Genomic DNA, 25801 nt, shown 5'->3' on the forward strand with positions numbered 1-25801 from the left:
CCAAGGGTGTTTCTCGCCCGCCTGCGTGCCGATGAAAGCTTGGACCTGGGACACTCAAAGGCTCAGGAGCCAGGAGACAAATAAGAAGATGCCAAAATTATTATTATTATTTTTTTAAAACCACCTGGTAACTTTGGGCGGAGGGGGGGAAGAGGGGGCTGATTGGCTTTTTGAAGGTGAGGGAGTGGTTTGCCAAGCCTGGTTTGATTTCAAATTCCCTTTAACTCCTGCCAAAGGCTGGGTTGTGTGCGTTTCTAGTGACGAAAGCTCTCTGCTTGACAGCAGCAGAATTCAATTTTGATTTCCGTATAACTGCGACAGATCAGAGCACTCTTCATGGGATGCATTTTTCCCGATTTTTAGTCTATTTCAATTTGCATAGTTGCAAGAAATTATGGGTGGGGGAGATCAGACAATAATGATTTAATTTAATGACAGTCGCCTTCAAGGTTCAAAAAGTTAAAGCTTTATAAACCGTTAAATCGCAAATTGTCAATGTCACAGGTAGAAACATACAAAGTCACACTCCTTAAATCAAAGTCTGTTATTGTCAAGCATCTTTTTCTTACTTCACCTCTCTGTAAATGTCTCTCGTTATCGCTGGCAATAGTCCTTCCTCGGGTTGTGTGTGTATGGAGAAATCGATGGTTCCGAACATTTACTGATTAAAACTCGAATCCTGCCCACCCGAGCTGCGCTAGTTTAAAAAGCAATCGAGTTCATCTCGCATGTGCTGGAACACCCTGTTTTGTACCTCGTATATATTAACTCTTTGCAAAGCGGCTCCGGTGTCCCCAGGGTAAAGCCCCTGCTGTGCTGTCCAACAGTTGAGTTTCGGATAAATGAAATTTTTGTGGAAAAGGTTTCACAGGACAAAACCATTCCTACTTTTGCTGAAGAGCCAAACACGTTTCAGCTTTTGGCCACTACGTACAAAGGGTTTTCGGCGTTTGAAAACAAACATCCGTCGATGTTTTTAAAATGAAAACCTGAACATTTTGACAAACTTTCACTGCCTGTAACAAAAGAAAAGTTTTTCATTTTCATTAAATTTTCAATCCAATTTCATTTTTTGGGGGGATGTGGGAGGAGAATTCCCCAACTACCTGTCTGCTTCAAAGACCAAAACTGCTTCACCCTAAGAGTCCTTCCATTCAGACCTTGCTGTTCTCTCTGAATAATTAAATTAATTCATCATGGTGCTGCTCTTCTGTGTCTCTCTTTAACTGGCAACGCTCTGGGGAGGTCTGTGGGGGGAGGGGGGGGTTGCTGAGATTTCCAGTCCTTTCTCCCTCTCCAAGAAGAACTGGGGTGTGAAAAGCCTCCCCGTAGGTATCTTAAAAGATAGAGGGTCTTTGGTGTAAGCTCCAGCAGCAAACGGGGGCTGTGGGAAAAGCTCCACAGATCTCTGGGTAATACAGATCGGGTCTAGCTGGTAGCATCACTAGATGGGGGGACAGGGGTGAGTACAATACAGGGGCAATGCTCAGCGGATGGTTCTGATTTGTGTTCAAGGACTGTGATGCACCACAGGAACAAAGCACATGGGGCAGCGAGGGCCTGCCTGCCCTAGGGCGGCGTGGGGGGCCTTTCTGGGCGGTGCTTTGTCAAACACAAGCTCCCACGCACAGGACAGGGGTCGTGGGGTGAAGTTCTCCAGCCCGTGTTGTACAGGAGAGTCAGACTGGATGGGCTGATTGACTCTGCGGCCCATGGCATGCCGCACCAACGAGCGGCTGACTCAGTCTCCCCCGTCACCCGCACGGGCAAATAGCTGGGCACAGCAGCTGGGAACGCGCCTCAGCCTGCGCCCTGCTGAAGCGGATCCTTGGGAGCCAAGGCCTAAGCCGGGGAAGCGACGATCCTGGACAGCACCAGCCGCGGCTGAGTCAAACCCGTTAGCCACCGGGCTGGGCCAGTGATGTAGCCCAGCGGGAGGGCACCGGGCGGCTCTGGGGCTGGCAGTCTGGTCCCGGTCCCCGAACCTGCTGAAGTGGGGAGGAGGAAGGTGTCTCCGCAGAAGCCTTGGAGGGATCGGAGCGGCTCTGTGGCCTTGAAGCCTTCAGACTAGCTCTTGGCAGGGAACCCGGGGCCCTTTGCCGCTCTGCCTCGAGCACACGTCTGGCTTAGCCCCGGAGGCTGGGTCATGGGGCTGCCAGAGCCATCGTCAAGCCCCTTGCGTGTCCCGCCGTCCTCTTCTCTGTCCCAGGGGCGAGGGCCCTGCCCTGAGTTCAGTCCCTGCAGTTTCACAGCATGGGCCCATGAGTGGGATCCTGCGCAGGCCATGACCCGTCCGTGGTGTCCCTGGCCTGTGGGCGGGGTGGGGGGGGTGGCGTGCGTGGCAGGGTGCGAGGAGCGGTGTCAAGTCCGGACAGGAACAGGGGCCCGGGAGCTGCTGAGGGGGCTGGGCCGCTCCTCCCTGGTCCTGCTAGCCTCGGACCTTGCTCCGGCTGTCACGCAGTGCCTCGAGCTTCGGCCCCAGCTCGCTGAATTTGGGCCTCTTGCTCTGGCTGAAGGCCCAGCAGCTCAGCATCAGGCCGTGCACCTGGGAGGAGAAAGGGGTGCGGAGCCGTGAACTCGGAGCGGGGAGAGGGACGTGCCTGGCAGAGCCACCCCCGCCTTCGGGGAAGCACGGGCTCCTTACCTCGGCGGGGCAGCCAGGGGGCGCGGGGAGCCGCCTGTCGTCCTTCAGCAGCTCCAGCAGGTGGCAAATGATCGGCATGGGCTTGTCGAGTCCCATCATGCGGAGAAATTCCTGCGAGGCAGGGAGGGAAACCAAGGCAGGAAATGGAAACTCTGGGAGTGGATTGGTCTCCTATCGCAGGCAGGAGTGGGGATTGCGAGGTCTCTTTTTAAACCAGTTTCCCCCCTTTCTCCCATGGTCAGATGGGACTTTGTCTCCCTCTGCAGGCAGGCGTGGGGATTGCGAGGTCTCTTTTTAAACCAGTCCCCCCACCCCCACCCCATGCCATATAATCTCCATGGTCAGATGGGACTTTGTCTCCCTCTGCAGGCAGGAGGGGGGACTGCAAGGCCATTTGCTTTTTTTAAATCTGATTTTTCCCCATACTATATAGTCCCCATGGTCACCCTTTAGTCTATCAAAGCTCCATTTACAAAGGGGTAATCAATAACAAATTGAAGTTCTGTAAGTAGGTAACAGATGTGAAAGGAGGGCGTCGGGGATGGTTATGTACACAGCAAGGTAAGGTGGTACAGAGGCTGTAAGCAATCTATTGACAGGTTGGACTCTAAGTGTTAACCAGGTATTAAAGCATCGATTTGTCATTTATTATCCCTTTATCAACTAAAGTTCAGTTTGTATCTAACATAACCCATGGCCGCCTTCAGGAAAGGAAACTGCCAGTTTAGTCTGCCGTGGATGGGTCACTTGTGTGGAATGTTTGCTCAGATAAGTGACCAAGGGGGGACACCTTGCAGTGGGATAGCATTGGGGCTCACCTGTGCAACTTACTGCTGCAGGATATTAGTGAAGCAAGGAACTTAGTTGGCTTCTAGGGGCTTAGACATTTATTAAGTGACAAGGGTTCTCAGCTCTCATGCTTCAGGGTATGAGCTGACTGGGGTCAGGAAGGAATCCCAGACCCTCCCCTGATAGGATTGCCCCATTAGGAGCACTCTGAGGCAGGGGAGTTAAACCTTCTGAGGCATCCAATGTTGGAGACTAAGTAGATCATGGGGTTGTTCAGCAATTCTTCTGGGGCAATCCTAAATGCACCAGGCCAAGTTCAGCTCTGGTGATGGGTGTGGGGGCAGCTCCCACAGGAGTCCAGGGGGAGATGTGCCTGATTCAGCCAAAGGTCTTTCCTGGCAGCAGAGGCTGAGAACCTCCAAACTCATGGCACCTTGTGATGCTCACGGGAGACGGAGCCCTTAGGGGAAGCTGTGGCTAGCGGTCTCACCTCGGAGGGGCTTTGGCTTCTGCTGCTGTATGTGAAGAGTTCGTAAAGGACGACTCCAAAGCTCCAGACGTCGGACTCGCGGGAGAACACATTATCTGACAGGGACTCGGGCGCGTACCTGGCCGGGGAGGAGGTGGTTAGCGAGGTAGGTGGGTGAGCACTGGGCTGTGCAAGCAGAGGGCCCATCAGGGTACTTGTTTGAAGCAGGATGGTTGTGTGGGTGAGGGCTTCTCCCCTCCAGGGACAAAAGGGGCAGAGAGAAGGGGCAGTTTGCAGAGGCAGATACTGCAACAAATGGGCCAGATCCCCAGCCGGAGACACTGGGCCCAGCTCGATTGGTGTCAATGGGAGCTGCACCATTTTACGCAAGCTGAACAGTTGGCTGCGAATTTTAAAATCAACATTTTTGACCTCAAAGTCCCCCAAATGCATGGGCCGTGGGCCCTGTATCAGAGAACTCCAACATCACCCCCCAGCCTCCCGTTCCCCATCTAGCCAGGCATCCTTCGTCGCTGCTGTACGGGACCACCGGGGGAGGCAGCTGAGTCTAGCAGACAGAGTGTAGGGCTAGGGGGCAAGAATACCCAGGTTTTATTCCCAGCTCTCCCACTGACTTGTTTGGTGGCCGCAGGCCAGTGCCTCGGTTTCCCCATCTGTACAACGGGGTTGACAATACTGCTCTCACAGGGCGACTGTTTAGCTGATGTTTGCAAAGTACCGTTGTTAGCATGGACTGCGTTAGAGGTGTGAAATGGCCCCTCCCGCAGGAAGGTTGGATTGTACTGTGGGTTGGGGGAGCACTCCGAATCTCCTCAGCGCTCGCTAAGAGGTTTATCCCCCTTCTACAGAGGGGAGAAATGAGGCAGCAGAAGTGTCATGGCCAAGGCTACACAGGGAGCCTGTGGCAGAGCTGGGAAAAGAACCCAGGAGTCCTGGCTTTCAGCTGCTCTGGGAGCTGCAGCCCCCACCCCCGAGCGAAACGCAGTCCAGCGGGTGCTGGCAGCCCGGGCCTCCCCTACCAGAACACGGGGCTCTGTCCCGGCTCCCGCACCACGTAGTACTCCTTGTCCTGGGGGAGCAGCTTGGCCAGGCCGAAGTCCCCGATCTTCACGTGGGTCTCATTCTCCACCAGGATGTTCCTGCTGGCCAAGTCCCTGTGGACGTAGCGCTGGGATCCCAGGTACTCCATGCCCTGGAACAGAGACGCTGAAAGCCTCCAGCCAGAGGGAATGCACGCCAATCTCACAGGGGGCCCTGGCTCCCCCGCTCCCTGCCTACTCTGAATCAGAGAGCCAGCTGGCCCTGCTCCATGCACCCACTTGGGAAAGGAAGGACGGTCGTAAGGCGCTGGGGCTGGGCTGTGAAGACCTGGGCTCACGTCCCAGCTCTGCCACAGGTTCCCTGGGTGACCTTGGGAGAGTCATGTAACTGCTCCATGCCTCAGTTTCCTGTCCCCCTTGCTGTGAATCGGGGGCACAAAGCAGAGGAGCTGCATGCGGGGAGGTGCCTGGGGGTGCAGCCGGGCTCCCTACCTTGCATATCTGCCATGCGTAGAGCAGCAGCCTCTTGTGGTCCAGGCGCTCCTGGTTCTTCTGCAGATACTCCCTCAAGCAGCCTTTGGGCAGATACTCCATGACGAGCCGCAGGCTCCTCCGCCCTAGCAGGTGCAGAAAAGATGTCATGGCCAGCTCTGGCCTGGGAGCCTGCCCCACACCTGGCCCTCAGCTCTGGCCCAGGAGCCTGCCCCACACCTGGCCCTCAGCTCTGGTCCTCTACCCACTGTGTCCTGAGCGGGTTTGCTCTAGTCAAAGCTCCACCAGGCAGCGAGGTGAGGGTCTCAGCTTGGAACAAGCAGCAAGGATTGAGGGGCACCAGCAGGGCTGTGGGGTGGGGGAGCCCAGGACTGGGATAGCAGAGGGCTGCGGGTCAGGGTTGAGGGACACTGGTGGGACTGGGATAGCAGGGGGCTGCGGGTCGGGGTTGGTAGGCTGGGGATAGCAGAGGGGCTGCGGGTCGGGGTTGGTAGGCTGGGATAGCAGAGGGGCTGCGGGTCGGGGTTGGGGGGCTGGGATAGCAGGGGGGCTGCGGGTCATGGTTCAGGGCCAGCTGCAGAGCTGCAAAGAGCCTGTGACAGGCCCCTGCAGCGTGCTGAAGCCATCACCCTGGTGCCTCGGTCGGTGATTTCAGCGGCTCCCCCTGGAATGCGCTGCCCCGTCACGCACACTGCCCCCGGCTGCGAGGGTCTAACCGAATGTAGCCCCACCCAGGCCAGGCGCTGGCTCCGGATGTGGCCCCAGCCTCAGACACCCCAGGGCTCCTGCCCAGCCCTAGCGTTAACCCTTCCTTGCCCAGGCCCCCCGGCTCACCCAGGCTGTAGCACACGCCCCGGTACTTGACGATGAAGTCGCTGTGCAGGGAGCGCAGGATGGCGATCTCCCGTTCGAAATCCTGCAGCTGCTCGGCTGAACTCTGCTGCAGCCGTTTCACGGCCACCAGCTCCCCGGTGCTGTCGCCCAGCGGGTCGTATCGACACAGCTCCACGCTGCCGAAGTTCCCCTGGGGCGGGAGAGGGAGCGGAGCGTGGGGGGCCTGGCAGCTGGGGGGGGACTGATGGATACAGCTGTGGCAACCCCCCAAGGCCTGCAGCAAGGGCCGTGATCCCCACGAGCCATGCCACGCCTGCCACGCCACGCCACGCCACCCACCCACCCTAACCCAGCATGGCTCTTCATCTCCTCCTGGCGGTGGCTCCTGGAAACCCCACCAGCTGGATGCAGCAGTATAAGCTCCTTACCCAGCCTGCCGCGGGGGCGGGGCAAAGATTTGCCCAGCACTAATGTGGGTGATACGTGCCTGTCCTGCGGAACTCCCCGCTACAAGAAACCACGGAGGCCAAGGGTTTTGAAGGTTTAGCTGTGGAGGTGGAAGACGGGAGAAACTGGCCCTTGGCAGGGCGGACAATGCACCATTTAAATCCTCCACAGTAAGGCTTAGGCCTTGTTTTGGCCCCTCTGCAAAGGGTGACTAGCCCTGGGAGAAGGTCCCCAATGACATTAGGGGGGCAAAGACCCTGCTTGAGGAAAAGGAAATGCACAGCCCCAAGGGCGCCCTGGGCTCAGGCTGGGGGGTCAGGCTGCCCACGAGAGAGCCGTGGGAGGAAGGGGACCGGGTTGCCCGGCCGGGGAGCTGTTTAACACCCAAACGCCGGGGTGAGGGTGGTGCAGCAACTCGGCCAGGCCGGGTGACTTGGCGGGAATGTAAAGCACACAGGGAGGCTGGGGCCTGAGGCGCGGGACTTTCGGGGTCTCACCTTGCCCAGCACACACATGTATTTCAAGTGCCGCTCCTCAAAGATGGTGGGGTCCTGGCACGCTGGGCTTGTGACGTAGCTCCAGAAGCCATCCTTGGCTGGGAGCTCGCTGGGCGACAGGTCTGACAGCAGCTCGTAATCTGAAACGTGGGGGAGGGTGGGCATGTCAGGCTGCATGGCCAGCTCCCACCAGTCCCCCCACAGGCCCAGCCACCTCCTCTGGCTGCAAACTGGGCAGCGGCAGCACCGGTGTCGTCCTGCAGGGGGCGATACCGAGCCAAAAGCAAGCAGGGCTCCTGCTCGGTACCACGCCCTGGAGCCACCCTGGCCTCACACCCGGCCAGGCCAGGGCTGGAGGCAAGAGAGACCACAGTCAGCCTGGTAAACGGGGGGCCAGAGTCATCCGCGGGGACCAACAGGCCCTTAACGGACCGTGGCCGTTACCGCCGGGCGTGGGGCTCGGGACCCGCGCCCCGTGTTCTCGGCAGCCTGTCCCACGTGCGCCGGCCGGGCACTCACCTGAGGTGATGAGGCTGTTGAGGTCCCGGATGATGGCCCGGAAGGAGGGTCGCCAGCGCGGCCGGTAGTCCATGCACTGGGTGATGAGATTGGCCAGCTCCGTCCACTTGGGAGCCGGCAGCTGGAGGCTGTTCTGGTAGAACTGGAGTTTCTATCCAGGGGAAAGGGGGCAGGGGGGTTCGGTGTTGCACTGCCTGGGGATCACCTGGGTCCCCCCACTGGGTCATCCCTTGCTCGGTACCCGACACCGCCCTCTGCCATGAATGGGGGGTGGCGGGGGTGGATAAAGGCCTGCCCGGGTAGAAGCTGTGGCATTCGGGTCTCCCAGCCGGCTGGAGTTTCCACCTGCATTTGCCCCAGGTGCAGGGGGATGCCAGGAGGAGGAGCCCAAACGCCCTTGTCCTTCTCCACGGGGAACCGTCGGGTTTTAAAAAAAAAAATCTTTAAAAATAACATGCAGCGGGGGAAGGGCCGATTGCCTTCCAGCACATGCCCCTCCCCCGGGGTCAGAAGGAGCCTTGCCAATTGAAATGGCTTCATCACAAGTCGCAGGATACTGGGAGGTTTTCATAAAGTCCCAGCTCTGGGAGTCATGGTAGTACATGCAAATCTTGGCTTCCATTTAAAAAACGAAAAGCAAAACGTTTGCCAGCCTTCCTGGCTGGTGAGGAAGGGTGGAAGTGGGGACCCCGAGGGGCTCAGACCCCTGAAGGCAAAGGTAAAAGAACCCAATGTTTTTATCTCATGGTTTTTAAGCTGATCGCGATTCTGGGGAGCCGACAAACTCATGTCACGGGAACGCTTGGGGTTGGCTCTACTCCCCCAGCTTTTAGGGGGGCATGTGTCAGACTCTGATGCCTGCACCCCAATGGCACCTCAACTAACCAGAGTGACCCCGACCTTCCTGCTATGCCAAGATTGTGGGCCCCGATTCTTGAACCGGATCTGCCTCTGCCCACCCAGGCTCGCCAGCAGTGTCAAGGGGCCTTGTAAGTTTCCAATGGTGCATCGCTGCCTGGTGCCCGTGAGTGGGAGCAGCACAGTGAAGGAACAGCTGCTCTGGGCAGGGGCCCTCCGAAGAGGAACTTTGCAGAGAAGTTGTCATGGGAGTGACTGCAGGTCAGACCCGCTCTGCCGACACAAACCAGCACCTCCAGGCTGGTAAAATCCCAGCCGCAGGAACAGAGGAAGGGAAGTGACCCTTCTGGGGCTGCCGTGTGGCTCAGAACCATGGGAGGGGGGATTCCAGGGAGCAGAGGGGCCGACTCACCGACCGGGGCTCCAGGACACTCGTGGGCATGGTGCCCCCGCTGAAGATCTCCCACACGGTGGCCCCGAAACTCCACTTGTCCGACTCAAGTGCCAGGTTCTTGGGGTTGCTGATGCACTCGGGGGCCACCCAGGGGATGCGGTCGATCAGCACTGCAAGGGAGTACACACCGGTGGGGTGAAGGCAGTTCCGCACGCGGGCACCCTGGTAACTGTTGTTGCCAAGCCTAAGAACCTTTCAAGATCTGGGCCTTAGCTGCCCTGTGCCTCAGTTTCCCCTCTGTGCAGTGGGGATCGTAGCCCTGCCCTGCTATACATTGCAGACTCTGAGGAGCCCAGATACTATGGTGATGGGAGCCAGGGAAGGCCCTGGTGGGATCCCAAGGGCCTTTCCTCAGTGGAGACAAACTGGTCTGTTTCAAGGGAGACTCTTCTCCTCGGCGGAAAGGTGGGGGATGGAAGGATGCCTCTTCCCAAAGGACGCCTCTGTCCCTCCCCAGCCTCATGGGGTGTGAGTCGTGATGGGAGCTGGTTCTGCCCCAGGGAACTTACTTTCCTTGGTCAGCATGGCGAGGCTGACTCCAGGGTCGCTGAGCTTTATGAAAGGGGGGCTGCCGCTGGCAGCGTCCCCCTCCCTGGCCAGCAGGACCTTCTTAGCAGAGACGTTGCCGTGCACGATCTTCTTATCCTCCTGGGGAAGAAGCAAAGTGGTCAGTTGCAAATGTCAGCAGTGAACAGCCCAGTATGTCTCTTTGTTTCCCTGTTCACCAGGTTATTTGGGCCTGGGGCTGTTACTTACCACCCACCATTGTCCGTCTTTTACCACAGAATCTAGGGCTTTGATTTCCAGAGTACTGAAGGTGCCAGGGACATGCAGCTGCAGAGCTATTTCTGCTGACTCACCCTGGCTGCCAGACCAGGTGGGCCCTATCACCACCCACCCAGGAGGATCAAATGCTTTGATTGCCTTGCAGAGGGAATGAAGGCTGGCCTGCAACCCTAGAAATGCTCCAGTAGTAAGGGGAGAGGGCTGGACTGTGACCTAGTGCACAGGACTGGGACTCAGAAGATTTGGCTTCTATTCCTGGCTCTTTCACTGGCCCCCTGGGGGACCTTGGGTAAGTGACTTGCCCTCCCTGGGCTTCAGTTTCCCCTTCTATAAAATGGGTTGATGATCCTGTCTGCCTTTGTGAAATGCATTGAGATTGACTGATGAAAAGTGCTAGGTAAGAGCTACAGATTCTTATTATTACTGAAATTAACCATGAGGGAAAACCCCATGGAAGGGGGTTGTGTGTGTGTGTGTGTGTGTGAGGAGCAGGATGAGTCATTCTCAGGTTTAATAACTGCTCTGGGAGTTTAACCCCAGCCTAGTCTTTGGCTCCTTGTAAATAACCAAGGGCCTGCCTGCAGGGCCCAAGGAGGGCATGCTGATATTGGGTGATCAAGGGGGATATTGGCAAGGAGGTTGGGGAGGGGGTCTAGGGGCTGACCGTGAGTCATCTGCCAGCTTACCAAAAAGTTGAGGGCATAGGCCAGTTGTTTGGCCACCTCCAGCTTCCAGCTGGCTGTCACCTTGCCCCCAGCCTGGTTCTTCTTCAGGTATATGTCCAGCGCGCCGAACCGGACGTATTCCTGCACCATGATACCTGCGGGGGAGGGGCAAGCGATCAGCGTCTCACGGCAGCTGGTTGGGCCAGGACCACTTGGCTACAGAGGCAGAGTTTCCCTGACCCAGCCCAGGGAGGATGGTTCCTGTATCACAAATACCTGTGAGGACCTTCTGGTTGTGTCCTCAGGATATCTTGCTGGCTCAGGGGAATAGAACCCAGGAGTCCGACTCCCAGCCCCTCACGGTCCCCTGGACCCCACTCCCTTCCCAGAGCTGGGACTAGAACCCAGGAGTCCTGACCCCCCAGCTCCAGTGCCCCGTGCTGCCTTCCAACAGAAATGTTTTCGTGAGTCTGATTCATAAATCTCCCCATATGCATTTTGGGGGGGACTCTAACAAGATTTTTCTCTGCAGAGTTAAAAACGTGGACACTACAACACTGGCCCCAACTCTGGGGGCAGAAGGGGAGCTAGTGGTTAAAGCAGCAGGGAATCAGGCCTCCTGTGTTTCCAGCTCTGGGGGCATAGTGAGGTCTGAGGGTTAGAATAGGGGTGGAAGAGGCAGTCAGGACCCTTGGGTTCTATCCCCAGCCCTGGGAATGGGCTGTGGGTTCGAGGAGGGGTCTGGGAGTCAGGACTCCTGGTTTCTGTCCCCAGCCCTGGGCGCAGGGTGTAGTCTGGTGGGGGGCTGGGCGTCAGGACTGCTAAGTTATTTCTGTTCCCAGCTCTGGGAGAGAGCGTGAGCCAGGGGCTAGAGCAAGGGACAGCTGGGTGATCTGGTGCTGAGAGAAGTGACTGAGAGCCAGGACACCTGGGTTCCAGCCTCAGGAAGTGAAACCGCTTGGGATTGACTCGCTGTGAGTGTAAATGGCAAACAAGCAGAATCAACTGTGGAGCAAGAAACTGGCATTTTGCCCGGACACCTCCCCGTTCTAATGATTCAGGGCCTTCCCTGCCACGCGCCTTCTCTGGGCAGCATCCCGGGAAAGGCCCCGGCAGGGGCGTTACTCACTGTTTTCCCTGATGCTGACCCCATACAGCAGAACCAGGTGCTTGTGGGAGATCTGGCTCATTATGCTGGCGGCTTCAAGAAAGGACTGGAACGGACGGAGAATCCGGGTTAGGCTGAGCTAGGATACCTGTCCCCTTGCTTTGTCTCTGGCTTAGCTGCTCTAGAGCCAGGCCGCCCCACACTGGGCAAGCTGCAGGGAGCCCAGTGTGTCGGCTCAGCCCCCTGCCCCCTGACAACCTCAGGCCTCACCTCGGAGCAGTTGCCTTGGCTGCTGTCCATCACCTTCAGCAGGACTTCGGTCTCGTGGCACTCGTCGTCCTCCTGGTCCCGTTTGATGCCCCGGTAGATCTTGGTGAAGGATCCCTGGCCCAGGTTCTCGCACTGTCAGAAGCAAGAGCGAGGAGATGAGGGGAGGGGATAAATAACCAGGGGGCACCCCCCCCAGCACATCCACCCCTCCATCTGCCCTGGGTCATTCACCAGCTCCCCCTGGAGCCAGGGCACAATCCTTCAGCGCCCCCTTTGCTGGGAGCTGGGCACCCACCTAACTCCCACAAGCCTCCTCTGGAAATGCCAGCCCTCTTGTGCCCATCACCCTGGTGTCTGTCTCCTCTCGCAGGCAGGGGTGGTGTGGGAGCAGTACACAACACTGCTGCCTGTCTCCCTTTGTTCCCAAGTACTGTGCCTGCCAGCGACTCCCAGTTTACACCAGAGCGAAAGGATCAGGCCCTTGCCCTCAATATTGCCCATTTCACAGAGAGGGAAACTGAGGTACCAAGCGGGGAAGGAACTCCCCCAAGGTCACATGGTGAATCTGGGTCAGAGTCCAGGAGTCCTGACAATGCCCCCTCCCCTGCTGTAACCACTGGACCATGCAATCCTTTCAGAACTGGGAAAAGAGCCCAGGAGTCCTGAGCCGCCTCCCCCAGGCCCCTGATCTGAACACTAGAACATACTACTTTCCCAGTTCTGGGCAGAGAACCCAGGAGTCCTGGGCAGGTCACCCGCTTCTGGGTTTGATCCAGAAATGTGGCTGGGAGAGGAGTCCCCCTGTCCAGCCAGACCCTGGTGTGGGCCCTGTGTCCCCAGCCCTCGCCACTTACCATCATCAGGTTCTCCGGCTGGATCTTGTGGAACATCATCTGGTTGACACTGCGGCGTGGGGCAGAGGGGGAGCTGGGGAGCTGGCAGCAGCTGCTTCGCACGATCAGCAGGTTGGATTTTTCTTGTGAGGAGAGGGAAGGGGACAAATCAGCAGGGACCATGGCATGGGGTGAGCGGGGGGGTCTCGCCATGTAATGGTCAGATGCTCCCTCACTGCTCAGCACAGGGGCTCAGCGTGGGAAGGGAGGGGGACAAAGCTCCCACAGTTAGACCCAGGGCTTGGCCTGGATGTGCACGGCTTGTGGGGGGGACTGGGAGACAGACCCTTAGACTGGAGACATCCTCGTCATCCTGGCACACACAGTCTCCAGCAGGCGCAATGGTCCTCAGCAGTGCCCACGGGGCAGCCGGCACAACTGGGCTTTAAATGTTGCTGGCCACACCCGCCGCCGTGACATCACAGACCGTTGAGCTGCCCTTGGTTTCCTCAGCCCTCCAACCCATTGGCTAGGCAGAACCTGGCTCCCGCCTATGGGTCTGGCCCACCACGTGCCCCGAGTCTGGATCCAGGTGGTGCCCCCGGGTGCCATGTGTGGCATCACACCCTGGCTTTACCTTTGGGCTGGGGAGGGCAGCAGGTGCCCAGGTGCAGGGCCACCCCGTCGGCGTGCAGGGTGCAGTTCTGGTAGGTGCAGAGCAGCTCCTGGAGGCTGCAGAAGCGCCTGGCAACTCCGGAGAGGGAGTAGCTCCCATCCTTGTCCCTCTGGATCAGGCAGCCCTTGTAATCCCGTCCGAAGCAAGTCTGCAGAGCAGAGCAGGGGGCAGTTAGCCAGCGGCATGTGACCCAAAGGATCCTTCAGCCACAAGGAGCCACAGTCCATGATCTGGGCCAACAGGCGCTAGGAGCTGGGGACTGGGCATCCCTGAGTGAGATGCAGGAGGCTAAAGGCAGAGTCCAAATAGCGGGCAGGGATGGTAGAGGGGGTCTTGGCCCATCCAAGGAGTTGGGCTTCATTGGCTCTGAGACACCCCGAATAGACCTAGGTCCATGCAGGGCAGTTCTCTACGCAGCCAGGGAGGGGACCAAGGCAGAGAAATCCATGCCGGGTCTTTCTCCTGGGGACCACGCCCAGCATCTGTCCCAGGTGAGAACTGAATCCCAGTTCCAGATCCTCTCTCCTCCCTCTGGTTGGTGACTCAGCCGGACCCTTTCTAGCCTGGATGGGTCACTGGGGAATTCCGGACTGGACTCCCACACTGGACGGGAGCGGATCCCTGTGGGGTTGATGTCCTCCCCGGCAGAGGGCTGGGAAGCATGAATAAACTCTGATGCTGAACAGCTTTGGGGAAGCAGCCTGGCATCCCCCTGCGCCCCAGGCAGCCAGCAGAGGACAGGTACTGTCAATCGCGAGGTCTCACCTTGATGCAGACAGTCAGCAAGTAGCTGTCAAAGTTCTGCGGGCTGCGGCGGAGGAGGTAGGCTCCCTCGTCATTCGCTGCCAGCTTCTTTGCTGCAAACTCAGACCTGCAAAGCCCAGGCCCGTGTCAGGACCCTGCGAAGGTCCCAGCTGCCAGGAACCAACCAGAGCCCGCAGCAACTGGGTCCAGCACAGCTATACTCTGCACTGTCCCTTTAAGATACTGCAGACTCACTGAGCATGCTCAGTGCCGAGGCCTGGCACATGGCACCATCCTTTAGAGCGAGGGTGGAGGGGTCAGTTTGCAAAGGCCACGTGACGCTTTACATGCAATGAAGGGTTTTTAGAACGCGCTCCCCATTGCCTCCCCTCCGGATTCTGGCTCCTCCATTTGGAAGGGGAGCTGGGGTCAGACAGAACATGAAAGGCAACGGTGGGGCTTTCAGAAGAATTAGTTGGGATCTATCCCCTTTGAGGAGACTTCCCAGAAATGGTTCTCCAAGCCCTTTCCAAATATTGTATGATGTCTCATAAGGACTCAGTCATTGGTAGACGCAAGTATAGAACCCAAGAGTCCTGGCTACCTTCCCTGCTCAAAGTGGGACTGTTCTTAATGTTTCCTCTGAATAGTGTGGGGGTGCCTCAGTTTCCCCTAGGCATTTCTTAAGTATCTAGGGGGTGGAGTAAGGGTGTATGATCATTGCAGAGCCCTAGAGGGCATGTGTGTGCCTGGGCCCTTCAAGGTGAGAGCTGAAGGGTTAGAGAACAAAGGAATCAGGTGACCACCTGGCCCGGGAAAGGAACAAAGCCCAGAGGAGGAGGGGCTGGAGGGGGTTTTTCAGTTTGGGGCTGGCTGGGACATGGAGTGAAGTGCAGACGTGGTTGTCTGGCTCACTGCTCCCCAAAATGGACCCAGCTGAGGGGTCCCGTTCTCTGCACCTGCAAGCTCTGTTTTAGACCATGTTTCTGTTGTCTAATAAACCTTCTGTTTTACTGGCTGGCTGAGAGTCACGTCTGACTGTGAAGTTGGGGTGCAGGACCCTCTGGGTTCCCCAGGAGCCCCGCCTGAGCGGACTCGCTGGGGGAAGCGCACGGAGGGGCAGAGGATGCTGAATGCTCCGAGGTCAGACCCAGGAAGGTGGAAGCTGTGTGAGCTGTGTGTCCTGAAGACAGGCTGCTCACAGAAAGGCGACTGCCACAGAGTCCTGACTGGCTTCATGGGGAGCAGTTCCAGAGCATCGCCCAGGGACTCCGTGTCAGGAGACTTCCCAGAAATGGTTCTCCGAGCCCTTTCCAAATATTGTATGATGTCTCATAAGGACTCAGTCATTGGTAGACGCAAGTATAGAACCCAAGAGTCCTGGCTACCTTCCCTGCTCTAACCACTAGATCGCACTCTTTCCCAGAGCTGGGAATACTATCCAAGAGTCTGGACTCCAGACTCCCCTGTTCTAACCCACCGGACCCCACTCCCCTCCCAGAGCTGGGAATACTACCTAGGAGTCCACACCCTCTACTTAAAAATGCTTTCCCTTAAAAACCAATTTCCTTGTTCAAGCATCATCTCCCTCCTCCTATTTCAGCACAGCTCTGGTGAACAGAACAAGTGCAGTGCCCCTTCAGAGCCAAAACAGGGGAGCAGCAAGCATTGTTTTTGTGTAGGTCCTACCTAAATGATTACTTGACATTTCCTGCAGAGGGTATTTTTAACTCCCTGCCCCCAGGAATCCAGAGCCCGAGGCTGCCAAGTTGGCAGGGGAGTTGTGTTCTAGCCAGGCGGCGCTGCTGCTGGCAAGGGTCCCGTCACCATCCCCACCTGATGGGTCCATGACACTGGTTCTCCATGTTCTCCAGCAGCCGGGGGGGAGCCACTGCCTTGCAGAAATAATGGTGAGCATCTGCTGTCAGCCGATAGTAGCCATCGATGAGGGAGACGAAGGACAGGGCCTCCTGCAGCGTGAGGAACTCCACCTCCTGGGGGGGTGAGGGGAGGGGCAGAGAGAGACAACGGGCTCAGCTGGAATCGGAGCCACAAGCATCCCTCATGCTCAGCCAGGCCAAGAGGGTGGCACTGAGCCCTGGCCCTGCGCAGGGGGTGCTGTGGAAGGAACGGGCAGGGTACAAGGGCAAGTGCATTGTGCTGCTGTCACTGTGGTCAGCCAATTTTGGAAGCCAATGGGAGTGGGGAGGAAATGGGGGTACAGCTTCCCTGAACCTGGGATGCCAACTGTCCTGTGTCCATGTGGAGGCCTGGCGAGGAGAAGAAGGCTGCCCCTGGGCAGAGGGAAACCCTTGTGAGGGGCAGGTTCTGTGATGGAACACTGAACAGTAACAGCTGTGGCTTCATTTCCTGTGTACCGTGCCTTTAAATCTCTAAGGACTCGGCTGTCTGCGGCAGGCCATTTTGAGTTGTGTTTAGTGCAGATCTCACAGAGGAGACGCACACGTCCCGCTCCCTCCGGCTCTTGCTCACTCATAGAGACTTTACTTTGGTTCTTTCTGCACATATGCAAAATGGAGAATGACTGGCAGGGCTGCAGAATAGGTTCTGGCAGCCATGGGGGATCGCACATGGAAGGAGTCCGCAATGTGATACTAGTGCAGAAAAGGCAAACGGCATGGTGGGCTGTATCTCTGGCTAAGGCTGAAAGGAGTGAAAATCAAGGGCGATCTCCTGGGCCGGGTCTACTACAGGGCCCAGGACCGCTAACCAGAAAGAAGTGGTGGATGAGGCTTGTTTTTAAACAACGTTTCAATGGCTGTTAGCCAGGATGGTGTCCCTGGCCTCTGTTTGCCAGAAGCTGGGAGTGGGCGACAGGGGGTGGGTCACTGGATGATTCCCTGGTCTGTTCATTCCCTCTGGGGCAGCTGGCACCGGCCACTGTCGGAAGACAGGACACTGGGCTAGGTGGACCCTTGGTCAGAGGCGCTGACTCCGTGGGTGCTCCGGGGCTGGAACACCCATGGGGAAAAATTTGTGGGTGCCAAGCTCCCCGCCCCAGCTCACCTCTGCCTCTTCCCCTGAGCGCGCCACCCCCGCTTCTCCTCCCAGCGCTTGCCACCACAAAACATCTGGGGGGGGGGAGGAGCAGGAACACGGGGCGCTCAGGGGAGGAGGCGGGGAAGACGCAGGGCCAGGGCAGGGATTTGGGGAAGTAGCCCAATGGGGGCAGGGAGGGGGCAGAGTTGGGGTGGGGACTTTGGGGAAGGAGTTGGAATGGGGGTGAAGTCAGGGTCGGGGGGGGGGGGCGCGAGCACCCACCAGCGCCAGGAGAAGTTGGCGCCTATGGGTCTGACCCAGTATGGTCGTTCTTATGTAAACTAACAAAACCATCCAAAGCACAGGAGTTGGTGGTGATGGCGGACTTCAGCTACTCCGACAGCTGTTGCGGGGGGAATAATGCAGCAGGGCCCAGATTATCCAACTAGTTCTTGGAATGCCCTGGGGACACGTTTTTATCGCAGAAGGCAGAGGATGTGACTAGGGCAGAGGCTGAGGTGGATTTGTTCCTGACAGATACAGAGAAACTGGCTGAGAATTTGAAGGTGGAGGGGAGCTTGGGTGAAAGTACTCATGACATGGTAGGCTCATGTTTGCCCACAGGAGAGCAAGAAAGATGATGATAGGTCTAGAAAACATGACCTCCGAGGAAAGATTCAAACAACGGGGTTTGTTTAGCCTGGAGAAAAGAAGACTGGGGGGGGGAACCTGATAAGTCTTCAAGTACATAAAAGATTGTTCTAAAGAAGAGGATGATACATTGCTGTGAACCGCTGAGGTCAGGACAAGAAGCAATGGGCTTAAATTGCAGCAAAGGAGATTTAGGTTAGACACTAGGAAAAACTTCCTAACTGTCAAGGGAGTTAAGCCTGGAATTTCCCTAAGGAGGTGGTGGAATCTCTGTCACTGGGGGTTTTTAAGACCAGGCTGGACAAGCCCCTGCCAGGGATGGTCTAGGGTTACTTGGTCCTGCCTTAGTGCAGGGGGCTGGACTAGCTGACCTCTTGAGGTCCCTTCTCCTATGTGTCTAGAAAGGACACAGAGACCCGTGCGTGCCCAAAAGGGAACAGCGGGCAGTCAGAATGAGGTAGCTCCCCCACCTGACACACACACACTCACTAGGATCCTGTTGTCCGTCTTGGTGACGGTGACGATCCGGTTCTCCACTGGATTGCTATCCCGGCTCGCTTGCTTGATGCTGATGTCGGCAATTTCAGGGAAGTCGCAGAACGGCTGGCGGCTCTAGGGTGGAGAGGAGGAGAAGTGGGTCTCCGAACTGAGCATTTTCCCAATGCGAGACAACAAGAACCGACCCGAAACGTCCCCCAAGCCTCGGACCCCGGGTGAGGTTTCAGATGTAGCAGGAGGGTGGATTCTTCTTGCCCCTGGTTTTGCTGGAGGACACAGAAGCTCAAGTGAAGGGCTGGGGCTGGGTCTTTCCCGGAGAACAATCCTCCCACCTGGCTGGTTGGTGATAGGATTAAACGGGGGTAAGAGGACACATAAAATGCACAGAGGTTTAAGGCAGCTGGAGGACAAGCCACTTTCCCTCCCAGCTCTCTGGCCTGGTTTCCCTGATGCCATAGACCTGCGAGTTCTCCAGTGGCCCATCAAGTTTCCTGGGAAAGCAAGAGCAAGACAAGGGCTGAATTTCGCAGGTGGGAAACAGGAAACGAAAACCCGTCCGGCCTTTCCTGGCACGTCGAGCCGGGTTTTCATTCCCTGTCTGTGGAGGAGATGGAGCGCACATTGTGGTGTGCCCCACACCGACACCAGCCAGGGCTGCGGCCCCTTCTAGTGGCGGTGGCGTGCTATAGGTTTCGGAGGCTGCTATGGCTTTCCGGCTAATTAGCTCAAGCAGGAGAGGTTTGTGCTTTTAGATCCATGGTCCCAGGGTCAATCCAGAGGTGGGGGATGGACTGCAAAAGTGTGTGGGGGGAGGGGGGGTGGTATCGCCCCATGTTTCAAAAGTATGGAGCAGTAACAGCCCTTTGCCCCCCCAGCCCCATCGCTGGCATCGAATGGTTCAATCCCCCAGCTGAGCCATGTGGGGCTGAGGGCTGGTGTTTGCTCCTGCCCCACGCCCCCTCAGCCTCACCTTGTCCCCGCTGTGGCTCCAGAAGATCCCGTTCTCCCCAGACACGTGGATGATCCTCTGCCCCTCCTGGCCCCGCTCGCTAGCGCTGTGGGCTCGGACCGGGAAGCTCTCCTCCACCCAGGCCCTCTCCAGCTTCTCCAGGTCAATCAGGTACTTGAGCTTGAGGGTGCAATCATCGGTCTGGCAGCCACTGATCTTCCGCAGGGACTTGTGGAACTTCCTCCGGATCCGCTTGCGGGTCAGGAAGCTTTGCTGCTGGATCTGGTGCCGGAGTGTCTCTGGGATGCAGGATTTGTAGCTGGGGGTGGAAGAAGAGGATGGAGGAGACCTGGTCCTGGCCTAGCCTCCCCAACAGCCCCTTCTCCAGGTGTTATGTGAGAGGAGGTGGCCCTTGGTAGCTCGCCAACTGGGATCTGTGGGACCTGTTGGCCGGGGTCCCTGGGAGGCTGAAAGCAAGGCCTGGGCAGCTGGGGGTGAGCCTGTGTGGTGAGCATTTGTGTCTGCACTGGTGGCTGCTGCTGGAACCCAGCAGGGCAGGGAAGCGGGTGCGTTTGCAGCTGCTTTGGCAGGTGGAACTGGGGCCAGACGCTAGAAGGGACAGATCGGGATCCCCCTGCCCTGCTGGCCCCCCTGCCCCCTGCCCAATCCCTCTCTCACCTGACGCTGTTGAAGATCTCCTCCAGGCTCCACTTCCTCTCCTTGACCATCCTCAGCATGTCCAGCACGGCCAGGCTGAGACACTCCTCCTGCATCTGCAGGCTCAGCGCCCCCTCCATTCGCCCGCTGATGAAATCGCTGCGGGACTGGGGGCCACCCCCAAGCACACCACGCACGGTCAGCTCAGCACCAGGCTGCGATTACAGCCGTCTCCCGTGGGGAGAGCCACTTTGCCCCACGCCCCCCAGATCAGCTACACTAGCACAGCGAGGCTCCAGCTGGTGCTCCGGGATCCCCCCTGCTTGCAGGGATGTGGAAACGGGGCCACAAGTGAGTAAGCTTCCTTCCAAGGGATTGGGGGACACTGAGGGACCCTGAGCCCCCTGAGCGATGCTTGATCTTGGGGTGACTCCAGCCCTGGCAACATCCCCCCCCCCCCCCAGTTGTACAGCCACGGGCAGTTCCCAGCTTGCTGCACAGGGATTTCCACACTCCAGTTATACCTTGTTCACAACCCAGTCTAGGCGGTGCCTGGGCCCTTTGTGCACCTGGGATCAGGCTGGCAGAGGCCCATGCTCGCAAGCAGCCGAGGTGCTGGGCTGGCACTTTGGAGATTGGGGGGCAGTTCCCAGCTCTGCCCCTGGGGCCTTGCAGGGCTGTGGACAGCTGCTTTATCTCTCTGCGCCTCCCCTCCTCTGCTGTGCAGTGGGGGGGGCGGTGAACCGGGGTGCAGCCCAACTGGGAAAGTGGTTGGGCAATGCCATGTCTGAACCTCACAGCTGGGCGTTGACGCACCTGGCGGGTGATGCTGGTACCTGACTTTAGGGGACAAACGCTCTGTAGCAACCCCCCGGGGCATCACTCACCTGCGCAAAGAGATAATTCATGGTGGGACAGTCTAGCACAGCGCTGGCTCGGTCATTCAGCAGCCCGAAGCGGTACGATTTCCCCGGCCCAAACCAGCTGGGGAAGAAAAACCTGCCGAGGAAAACGAGCCCAGCTCACTTCTCTTCTCCTCCATGTTAGACGCTAACTTCCCGGTGGGCTGGCTGCTTGGGGGTGAGAACTGACCCTCTCGAAGTGTCACTTCTGACCCTGGGGTTACCAGCTCCCCAGTGGTGATTTTATAGGGGGGGCAGCGATGTGCAGATATAATAGCAAGGATTAAAGAGGACCAAGAATGTTGGCAGGGTGCAAAACTTGCTGGCATCGGGGCATGAGCCCCAACCTCCTGCTAAGGGGCTGGGCACAAGATATGAGCCTAGAGTGAATATAAGACACTATCATTCCCCAGGAGGCTCTATGGGGGCAGGTTGTCCCATAACTGTTTCCTGTGGGGCTTCTTAGAATCCTAGAAGATTAGGGTTGGAAAAGATCTCAGGAGGTATCTAGTCCAATCCTCTGCTCCAAGCAGGACCAACCTCAACTAAATCATCCCAGCCAGGGCTTTGTCAAGCTGGGGTCTTAAAAACTTCTGAGGCTGGAGATTCCACCGCCTCCGCAGGGAACCCCTTCCAGTGCTTCACCACCCTCCGCGTGAAAGAGTGGTTCCTAATATCCAACCTAGACCTCCCCCACCCAGGCCTTCTTGCACCTGCCTGTGGCCGGCCACTGGCAGAGACCGGATGCTGGACAAGATGGGCCGTGGGTCTGATCCAGTCGGGTGGTTCCTAATCAAACGTGCCACCGATAGGTTCCCGAGCCAACCCTGCCCCTGAGATGCACCTATGGCAAATTTTTTGCTTGGGGTGGCAGAAACCCTAGAGCCGGCCCTGGATGCACCAGTGTGAAATAACGGCCCCGCTCAGGAGCGGACAGACCTCACTGCCCTGCTGTTGAGGGGCCCTAGGCTTGGGTGCTGAAACCCTGTGTGGAGACACAGGGTAATTCCTGAGTGATCCCACGAGCTCCAGGCAGGCCGGGAAGGGAGTGGGTGCGGTTTGTTGGCCCAGAGGGAAGTAGGGGCTAGGACAGAGACGCTCCTGCCTGGAACGCCCAGGAGCCTGCACTGGCGGGGAAGCTTAGCCAGAGGTCTCCGCTGGGTTCGTGAGTTTGCAGGCCCGGGAGGAAGGGGGTGACTCCGGACAACGCCCCGGGAGCTGGGCGCTCAGCGACTGGGGCAGGGAGTTCGTAAGCACCTGATTCTGTAGACGACAACCTGGCAGCTCGAATTGTCCACCGTGAAGAGGTGGTTGGGCGGGAACCAGCATTTCAGGTCCTCCGTTGCCAGGGCGAAGAGGGAGTGGCAAACGGGCAGGATCCCTGCAGGGAGGAGAGTGGCAGGTGAGGCGTTTCGGCAAACCCGGCAGGAAACCTGACCAGCCCAGACACCAGAGCGGCTCACCCTGGGCTCCTTGGCCTGGCTGTGTTGGTGTCTGTGCCTGGTTTGAGGGCACCCGGGGCTCACCCGTTCCGGTAGCTCTGGGGTGGCTCTAGACAGGGCTCAGGCAAGCAGGGCTTGGGCAAATGCGCTGAAAACAGCCGAGTAGGCAGAACTTGGAAGGGGCAGCTTCGGTGCACCCCTTCCCCCCCTCCTTAGGCTTCAGAGCCTGAGCTCCAGCCTGCCCCGGGTGGCCCTCTGCCGAGATTGGGGCAGCAGGGCACTTACACTCGGCCCCAGGCAGCTTACAATCTAGCTCAAGGGCTGAAGAAAGATGGGTTCATTCTCCCAGTAGAACTGATGTGTGGGGGGGAAGCGGCTCATCCCAGGCTACCCCGTGGCTAGGGGAAGAGCTGGGAATTGACCCTGGATCTCCTGGGCTGCAAGGCCTCCCCGCACCGGACAAGGGGATTGTGAAGCCCTGGGCGCTGGGCTCCTCCCACAGACACAGGGCAGGTGCAGCACCGGGAGAGCGTCTGGCGGCCGTCCCCGTGGTCGACTGGCGCTTCAGGCTGCGGCCACCAGGTGGCGACATAATCGGGGCAGCTCGGGAAGCAATGGCATTGCGTTACGGGGGGCGGGGCCACCTCCTCCCCTCCCCTGCCCCGGGTGGATCCCATCCCCAGAACCCCCCCCCCCCCCCCCCCGGCCCCTCTCACCGCAGGCCTTGGCTGCCGCCACGCAGAGCTCCTCGGCCAAGTACTCGCCGTACGTGAAAGTCAGGACGCCGCCCAAGTCGGGGTCCGATCGCGGGGTGCTGGCCGGGTGGTACAGGTAGACCTGGAGGGTCCCCGATTCCATGGAGGACAGACTGCAGGACCTGTTTCCGATCAGGGGCGTCTCCTCCCCGAGGGGGGCCATGGTGGGAGGCAGCCTGCGGCAACACCAGGACGGGGCTGGTTAGCCGGGCTCGAGGCACATTCTCCGCTCAGTGGGCTCCTTTTCTCTGCGCTCCCTGCTCTGGGCGGCCGCCTCCGGCACTAAACGCCGGCACCGCCGGGCTGATTCTGAGCCCCGCTGGTAGCGGGTCCGGAGCACCCAGATTTCCCGGGCCAGTCACCTCCACAAATGGACCCTCCTGGCAAAACCAGGCCAGGCAGCGACGCTCTCCTCTGCTCCTGCAAGTGCCCCTGCCTGCTCTCTAGCAGGTGCTGGCTCCCCTCCCATCCCGGCCACTTCATCCTCAGCGAGGTGGGGAGGTAGGAAGACCTGTTCAGGCGGCTGCAAAGGCCCCGGCCAGCGCATCGAATACACCTTCCCCCACCCCGGCCTTCCTTTCCAATGTGACTGCGCTCAGAAAGTCAACCATGAAAGCAGCCTCCTGCTTGCAGTCTGCTTCATTCCCCTGAGTGGGGTTTGAGTCACAGCGGCTTGGCTGGGTGCAGGACTCTACGAGGGTGGGCAATGCAGAGGCCAGGTGGTCAGCTGCTTGCTGGCCTGCCTGGGGCTCCCCTACCCCCCACCCCGCCTCTCCAGCTGGAGCAAGGCTGGTCCGAGAGCCCTGCAGAACGGAGCCGGTGAGTTATTCAGGTGGCTTCTCTCCTCCCCACCACCACCCCTCTACTAGCCTGCCTGCACCTGGGCCTGGCGAGGCGAAGGCCTCAAAACAAGGTGGTGCAGACACTGAAATCCCTCCCCCACCCACCCCCAGAGGAGGCAGTGAGGAAGAATTCCTCCGGCAACCCCGTGGTACCTACACAGGGGCATAAGTCGGCTCGGTTCACTTGCCAAGGGCAGAACATTTTTCACAGCCCTCCGGGATGTGGCTACACTGGCCTGACATGGTATCGTAGACTAGTCTCCCAGCCAATACGTGGGCCAGCTGGTGCCAACGTCACGGGGCGTATTGTGGTCTCCTGTCTGAACTCATTTCACGCTGGGACCACTCCCTTCCCAGAGAGCTGATGCTAATCTCATTTCTTGCCTCACTCTGCTGCCTTGTAAGACGCACCCGGAGTTGAACTGGGGAGGCGGGGGTTCTTGGTTACGCTCCGGTTTCTGTGGGCACAGCCGTGCAAATGGGCAGGGTAGCATTGCTGTTTGGTGTAAACATGCACGGGAGTGAAGAATCAGGCCCCACAAGTTCAACTTGGTTTGTCTCTTCAACTTAGAATCAGAGTCATGTGGGGCTGAAAGGGGCCTTGAGTCCAGTGCCCTGCGCTGAGGCAGGGCCAAGCGACCCCCGACCAGCCCTTTTGGGGGTTTGGCCAACGTGGTCTTAAAACCCTCTAGGGAGGGGGATGCACAAGTGCAATGAACATGTTAGTTGTTTGCAGGCTGTGGTCATGTTCGTGCTGTATACGGGAGGGAGGGGTGGGTGTGGGTGTGTGAGAGAGAGAGAGAGAGAGAGGGTGTGTGTGTGTGTGTGCCAGGATTCTCGTTGTATGAAGTGAGAGCGGTACATTTCCCCTCCCTCCCCGCCGAGTGGGGAATGGTCCCTGTCCTCCTGACAGGAGGGGCTGAATCCAGTGACCCCATCAGACCATCTAGCCAAAGGGCCTCAGCCCACTCTGCAAACCTGGGAGCTGGGAGTGTGTCTTACAGATGGGGAAACTGAGGCACAGAGGCCCACCTGTTTAAAAAGTGGCCTGGCAGGGCTCTGAAGATCAGGCCCCTCTCAGACATCTGATGCTGAGCAGCCAACTCTCTCAGCTAGCAAGGACAGATGACTAGCCAAAGCCCCCCCCACCCCCGGGAGTCGGGGCAGAGCAGGTGCCCAGTTCAATGCCTTGACCCCAGACCTAGCCTTCCTCCAGCCCTGCCAAACCCCCTGCTCGCTGACGGCCTTCTCCGTTCACCTCTCGCTGGGCTCAGACAGAGCTCGCCTTCGCAGTGGGCCGGCCAACGTCCCAAGAGACAAACAACCGTGCGCCGCTGAGCAGCCTTGTCCGGCTTCCTCCTCTGTTATTAGCAACAGGCCTTTGCGATTTCCCTCCGGGTCTGGATGACCTCGGGGGAGGGAACCGAGCCCCCCGTCGCAGCAGCTACGCCACGATGGGCTCGCGAGCCAGGCCCCGCTCTGCCCTGCATCCCAGCCGGTGAGACCCAGAGCGTTACCTTGTGTGGGGTGACGTCTTCGTGGGCGCAGCTCTGCCCTCGCCGGAGGGACAAGGAGCCAGCGTGCTCGGTTTCCTCTCCCGGGGCCAGGGCAGGGAGCTGGGCATGGATCGAGCTGTGATGCAGATTAAAGATGGTGGGGGGGGGGGAAATCCCCCTTCTTGCTTCCTTCCTGCCCTCTGTGTATCTTGGCTTTGTGTGAACTTCCTGTCATTTGCTCGCAGAGGCTGGTGCGTGGGATGGGGAGGGAACCAACTAGTCTGGAGGGGAGAGCCGCCGAGCGCAGGGTGGGGGCACAGAAGCGGGGCCTAGGAGCAAGCCGGGGTTCTGCTGCACCTCCTCGGGTGCTGGTTCTGGGCGGAGTCGGTGGCTCAGTCGGGCCCCACGGTACCATGCTAGGGGGCGGGATGACCGCTCTGCTTGACTAGCCCCGTGTTGGCAG

General features: G+C 58.5%; 1 protein-coding gene across 1 annotated transcript; it reads right to left on the reverse strand.

Moving 5' to 3' along the window:
• Positions 1–451: 451 nt before the first annotated feature.
• On the reverse strand, positions 452–25486 carry JAK3 (Janus kinase 3). The gene is made up of 24 exons (XM_077842118.1): positions 25360–25486; positions 22962–23176; positions 22061–22184; positions 20789–20900; positions 19923–20068; positions 19266–19563; positions 18287–18409; positions 15983–16140; positions 14168–14273; positions 13364–13550; positions 12748–12869; positions 11894–12025; positions 11645–11729; positions 10537–10670; positions 9574–9712; positions 9023–9174; positions 7753–7903; positions 7234–7373; positions 6290–6479; positions 5456–5580; positions 4943–5115; positions 3924–4041; positions 2645–2755; positions 452–2545 (listed from the first exon to the last, which is right to left on the reverse strand). Exons 1-24 carry the CDS (start codon positions 25464–25466, stop codon positions 2429–2431), a joined length of 3465 nt encoding a protein of 1154 aa, XP_077698244.1. The 5' UTR covers positions 25467–25486; the 3' UTR covers positions 452–2428.
• Between the last annotated feature and the right edge of the window lie 315 nt (positions 25487–25801).

This window comes from Eretmochelys imbricata, chromosome 25 (genome assembly GCF_965152235.1).
Source record: "Eretmochelys imbricata isolate rEreImb1 chromosome 25, rEreImb1.hap1, whole genome shotgun sequence".
NCBI lineage: Eukaryota > Metazoa > Chordata > Testudines > Cheloniidae > Eretmochelys > Eretmochelys imbricata.

What these genes read in the sequence shown, in the direction of transcription:
- JAK3 (XM_077842118.1), bottom strand. Translation starts at nt 25,466, where the DNA reads ATGCCCAGCTCCCTGCCCTGGCCCCGGGAGAGGAAACCGAGCACGCTG. An exon ending in CAGTGTCATGGACCCATCAG is followed by an intron (nt 14,274 to 15,982) that starts GTGGGGATGGTG and finishes TGGGCTTTGCAG; the next exon opens with GTCTGAGTTTGCAGCAAAGA. An exon ending in GTGTCCTGGAGCCCCGGTCG is followed by an intron (nt 7,904 to 9,022) that starts GTGAGTCGGCCC and finishes TCCCCTGGATAG; the next exon opens with AAACTCCAGTTCTACCAGAA.